Source organism: Mesitornis unicolor, unplaced genomic scaffold, assembly GCF_000695765.1.
Source record: "Mesitornis unicolor isolate BGI_N332 unplaced genomic scaffold, ASM69576v1 scaffold41000, whole genome shotgun sequence".
Taxonomy (NCBI): Eukaryota; Metazoa; Chordata; class Aves; order Mesitornithiformes; family Mesitornithidae; genus Mesitornis; species Mesitornis unicolor.
In genome coordinates, this window is record NW_010158346.1 from 1 (window position 1) to 4,949 (window position 4,949).

At 59.4% G+C, this 4,949-nt stretch overlaps 2 protein-coding genes across 2 annotated transcripts in view; one reads left to right on the top strand and one right to left on the bottom strand.

Moving 5' to 3' along the window:
• Positions 1-45: 45 nt before the first annotated feature.
• Positions 46-2,118, top strand: RFC5 (replication factor C (activator 1) 5, 36.5kDa; the record flags this gene model as incomplete). Its single annotated transcript, XM_010183273.1, has 8 exons — positions 46-154; positions 419-492; positions 578-737; positions 1,042-1,123; positions 1,245-1,374; positions 1,583-1,660; positions 1,757-1,811; positions 2,005-2,118. Coding segments are annotated over 8 exons (785 nt in total), but the record flags the coding sequence as incomplete, so codon positions are not given.
• A 1,136-nt stretch (positions 2,119-3,254) lies between these two features.
• WSB2 (WD repeat and SOCS box containing 2) overlaps positions 3,255-4,949 on the bottom strand; it is a gene marked incomplete at its 5' end in the record, with an annotated part of 2,701 nt that continues 1,006 nt past the window's right edge. Inside the window, 5 exons of the mRNA XM_010183285.1 lie at positions 3,255-3,417; positions 3,634-3,741; positions 4,224-4,337; positions 4,580-4,752; positions 4,862-4,865. Coding sequence (XP_010181587.1) covers positions 3,255-3,417; positions 3,634-3,741; positions 4,224-4,337; positions 4,580-4,752; positions 4,862-4,865 — 562 coding nt within the window. The remainder of the gene's footprint in view (positions 3,418-3,633; positions 3,742-4,223; positions 4,338-4,579; positions 4,753-4,861; positions 4,866-4,949) is intronic.

Sequence of the window (4,949 nt, forward strand, 5' to 3'; positions counted from 1 at the left end):
GGTGATGGGGGGGTTCCCCGCACCCCTGGGTGCATCCCCAGGCAGGGGTGCAGACCCACACCGTCTCCCTCCAGCTCAACGCCTCCGATGACCGGGGCATCGACATCGTCCGAGGGCCCATCCTCAGCTTCGCCAGCACCAGGACCATCTTTAAGTAAGTGGAGGATCTGCACTTCCCAAAGCTCCCTGTCCCGTTGTCACCCCCACCACCAACACAGCTTGTGAGATGGGTTTGGGGGTGCCCAGCGAACCGGAAGGATGAGGGTGTTAAGAAGGAGTGAGGAAGATGCTGGTCTGGAGGAGAAGGGAGGGCTCCCTGGGAGAATTCATGGGGGCCAGGCTGGGATGGGCACCCCACACTCCCCCTTCTCCAGCATCAACCAACCAAAGCCACCCCCTTTTTTCCTCCCTTTTTCAGGAAAGGCTTCAAGCTCGTCATCCTGGACGAAGCCGACGCTATGACCCAGGATGCTCAGAACGCCCTGAGGCGAGGTAAGGGGCGCTGGGCATCCCTTCAGGGTGGGAGCCTGCATGAGGCAGCAGACAAGGACCAGCCTCTCCTCCCTCCTCTTTGCAGTCATCGAGAAGTTCACGGAAAACACCCGCTTTTGCCTTATCTGCAACTACCTCTCCAAGATCATCCCCGCCTTGCAGTCCCGCTGCACGCGCTTCCGCTTTGGCCCCCTCACCCCGGAGCTGATGGTGCCACGGCTGCAGCATGTTGTACAGGAGGAGGGGTGAGCCAGGGGGCAGCGGGCATCCTCTGTGCCCCCTCTTTCCTCATTCCCCTAACGGAAAACACCCGCTTTTGCCTTATCTGCAACTACCTCTCCAAGATCATCCCCGCCTTGCAGTCCCGCTGCACGCGCTTCCGCTTTGGCCCCCTCACCCCGGAGCTGATGGTGCCACGGCTGCAGCATGTTGTACAGGAGGAGGGGTGAGCCAGGGGGCAGCGGGCATCCTCTGTGCCCCCTCTTTCCTCATTCCCCTACACGCCCATGGTTTTATTTCCTTCTGGCAGCCCTAGGTCTTGTTTTCCAGGGTGGATGTGAGCGAGGATGGGATGAAGGCCCTGGTGACCCTCTCGAGTGGTGACATGCGCAGAGCCCTTAATATCTTGCAGGTACGGAGCGTGGTCGCAGCTGCTCCCCCCTCGTGCAAGCCCAGCAGCGATCAGCCTCGACACAGGCAGCTGCCCTGACGGAGGAAGGGCCGAGCTCTTCATCCCCCCTCCTTTTCCTCAGAGCACCACCATGGCCTTCGGGAAGGTGACGGAGGAGAACGTCTACACCTGCACGGGACACCCCCTCAAGTCTGACATCGCCAACATCCTCGACTGGATGCTGAACCAGGACTTTTCCACCGCCTATCGCAGTATCCTTTTCCCTCTGCTGGCCCCGTGGTTGAATCCTCGCTGCTATAATTCCTCCTCTGTGCTGGGGTGTCCCATCCTGTGACTCTCTGCTCTGGCTGGGGTGGGTGCTGCTTGCTGGGGAGGGTCCTTGGGGTTGTCGTGGTGATGAGGAGCGGGATCTCGCAGGGAAAGGCCTGGAGGAAAGCCCTTCACTCGCTCTCATCTCAGAAATCATGGAGCTGAAGACGCTGAAGGGCTTGGCCCTGCAGGACATCCTCACAGAGATCCACCTGTTTGTGCACAGAGGTGGGGGCTTGCAGGGCTGGGTCCTGACCAACCCAGGGTAGTCTAACCCCGTCACCCCAGCCTGCACTGACGCACGCTGTGTCCTTCTCTCCACAGTCGATTTCCCACCCTCGGTCCGCATCCAGCTGCTGATCAAAATGGCAGACATTGAGTAAGATCTGCTCGCCCCTTCCCCTAAACACCCCACCTGAGGGGCTGCCATCACGTCCACCCCATGGGGGTCACCGCTACCATGTTGGGCCACGTCCTGGCAGCTGGCGGCTCCATCCCAGCCAGAGCTGTTGCTCTGTGGGGATGCAGATGCTGGTGTCAACACGTGAACCTGCCCTTGCCCCCTGCTCCAGGTACCGCTTGGCTGCTGGGACCAGTGAGAAGATTCAGCTGAGCTCCCTCATAGCGGCTTTCCAAGTCACCAGGGACCTGATTGTGGCCGAAGCCTGAGTCCCACTGCGCGGATGCTTGCAATGCCACATCTCACAGAAGCTGGCAGGGACCAACAGCCCCATGCCCACAGCTGTTCCCTCCAGCTTTTCCGTTCCTTTTTGCAAGCCTTGAGCTCGCAGCCGGGACACAAGAGTCGGGCAGCGTTGTTTCTAAGTTTCACCGGGAAATACAGAAGCCTTTAAAGTCCACCAAGTTGCACTTGTCTTTTTTTCCCCCTCTAGTACAACAAGGACGGACTGGAGGTGGTTGAGGCTCACCCCATCCCATTGCAAAGACATCGCACCCACACCCTGAAGCCCAGCTGCCTGTAAAACCTCCCTTCCTCCCGCACCGAGCAGCACAACCATGGCTTGTGCCACCCCATGACTCATGCAGCCAAGCAGGGCAGCCGTGCACAGCAAGAGAAAACATCCCGGGAGGGGTTTAGGAGAGACATTCCCCATCTTCTTCATTCACTGGGGTCACAGCCATGGGCTTCTGCACATTTTACTGGTCTGCTGCACTTCAAAACTGACCGAGCTCTCACTGCTGCCCCAACAGCCATGGCCAGGGGGGCTGAGGGCCCTGGGCCACAGGTATCCCCCCAGGTCACCTCCGCAAGCCAAGAGGAAAGACATGAGGAATAATCTTTTATTCTGTAACCACTGTTCAGTCTGCAGGGACCCGCTTGGGTCTGTGCAGCTCGCACCCAAACCAGGAGAGCGGCAGAGCCCTCTGGGAACTAAGCTACAGCACAAGGTGGTTCCAGTGAGGGTTGGTTTTTGGGGGGGCTGTTGTAGCCCCGTATTGGTACGAAGGCCAAAAGCTCCACTCGGACTGCAGCTGCTAACCTTCAACCCACAACATTGCACTTAGAAGCAAAAGCACCTGACCCAAAACTTGCAGATAGCAGGGGGACAGGGGGATCCTTGTCCCCTGCGGGGCCACTGCAGCTGTGCCCCTTGCCCTCTGCATGCTTTTTTGCTGGGTTCTAGTATTATTACACCAAAAATCCCTCCACATTCACAGACAAGGCTCCAAAAGAAGGGGAGTAGCAATCCTCCTGCCCCACGGCTCACGAATCAGCGAGACATCGTTGCTGTGGTGCCTCCTCTGACTCAAGCACTAGGCAGAGGACTCTCACCTCCATGCCTCCGCTTTCCACCCTGCCTTAAAAAGTCCGGTAAGTGAGGAATTCCTTCAGCTTCCTGGGAATGGGGAGCGCAAGGACCTGGTACGTCGTCAGGAAGGTGCGCAGAGCTTTGCGACACAAGTGCTTGAGCGACGAGAGGACCCTTGGAGCTGTCCAGAATTGAACGTGGCCGTCTCTGGTCCTGCAATGAGACCCAAACGACCTGTGATCACAGAGCAGAGAGACTTGAGAAAGCTCAATTACCCTCAAATATCCCAACCTTCCAGTAACCATGCGTTCCTCAGCCCAGGAAACCACCCTGCACCCCCAGGGAAGTCCAGAATTTGTTGAACAGCCCCAGAGCTGCAGGAGGAGGAAACAGCCCACTTTTCTCCGCACTCCTCTCCTGCATACGCACCCTGTGGCAATGAAGCCGCCATGGGGGAAGTACATGCAGCACAGGCCGTTGGTCATGGGAGCAAACGCGACTGGAGAGCGCAGCTCCAACGCCCAGATCCTCAGGAGCCTGAAGAGAAAGGGAGGGGACACGATGCCAGGCCCACACCCAAGATGCCAGGCCCACACCCACACAGCACCTGCAGCTAAAATAAAGCCTCAGGGTTCACCTGAGCACATGAAAACTCTGGAGGAGGATTTTCTGTCCCATGGGCTTAGAGCATCCCAGGAGTGCCCCAACAGAGCAGCGAGGTGGGAGGCAGCATCCCCTGCAGAGCTGAGCTGGATGGGGACAGAGCTAGTGGCTGTGCAGGGCAGCACAGCACACAGGACATGGCCCCCAGCTCATCGCTCATGATGGGCGACAGGGCCCTGACCTTGCTAGCCCTTGCCGTGGTGTCCCAGGCTTTCCCCTTACACCAGGCACCTTACACCAGGGACCTGGCACATGAGATCTGCTCCCCACTGGCACGTTGCGAGCTCCTGGTTTGTTTTGGTGGTGGCCCCCCAGTACCCTCTTCCCACTGGAGGTCCCCAAGTGGGTTCACTCACCGGTCATCCGCCACCGTGGCCAGGTAGAGGCCCTCAGGGGAGAAGCAGACGGAGCGCAGGGAGCTGGTGTGGACTTCACTGCTGTAGTCCAGCGCTGAGTGCAAGGGGACGTGGCTACAGGTGGGGAGAACAAGCCCAGTCAGCCCCAGGCTGCCAGGAGCTCCATCCCCAGCACTCCCAGTCTGGCAGAGGGGCCAAACCCAGCAAGCCAGAGCCCCCTTTTCAGCCACTGGAGACAGGGGAGAGGTGGTGGCTGTGCCCAGCTAGGAGGGAAGGCCATGTTCAGCCCTAACAAATCCCCACGGCACTGGTCTGTCCCCTTTCCTTGGTCCCTCACCAGCCCCTCGGCTCCGTACCGCAGCGTCCTCAGCTGCTCCCCTGTGTAGGGGTCCCACATGATGACGCAGGCGTCGTAGGAGGCAGTGACGAGGAGTGCCGAGTCCGGCGAGAAGTCACACGACACCACACTGCTCTGGTGGCCCTCCAGCCGTCGGATGAGGGTATAGGACCGCATGCTCCACAGCAGCGCCTGCGGGACACGGACACGAGCTTAGACTGGGAGCATCCCTGGGGCAGGAGCCAAGGAGAAACCTCTTGGGGTTTGAATCTCATGGGCTCTGGTCCCAGCTCCTCCATGCAGAGCTGGGACAGATGAAGGAGCAAGGGTGGCTCTGGCCTGGCCCCTTCTTGCACGGGGAGCACACGGAGGGTCAAAGGGAGCGCTGG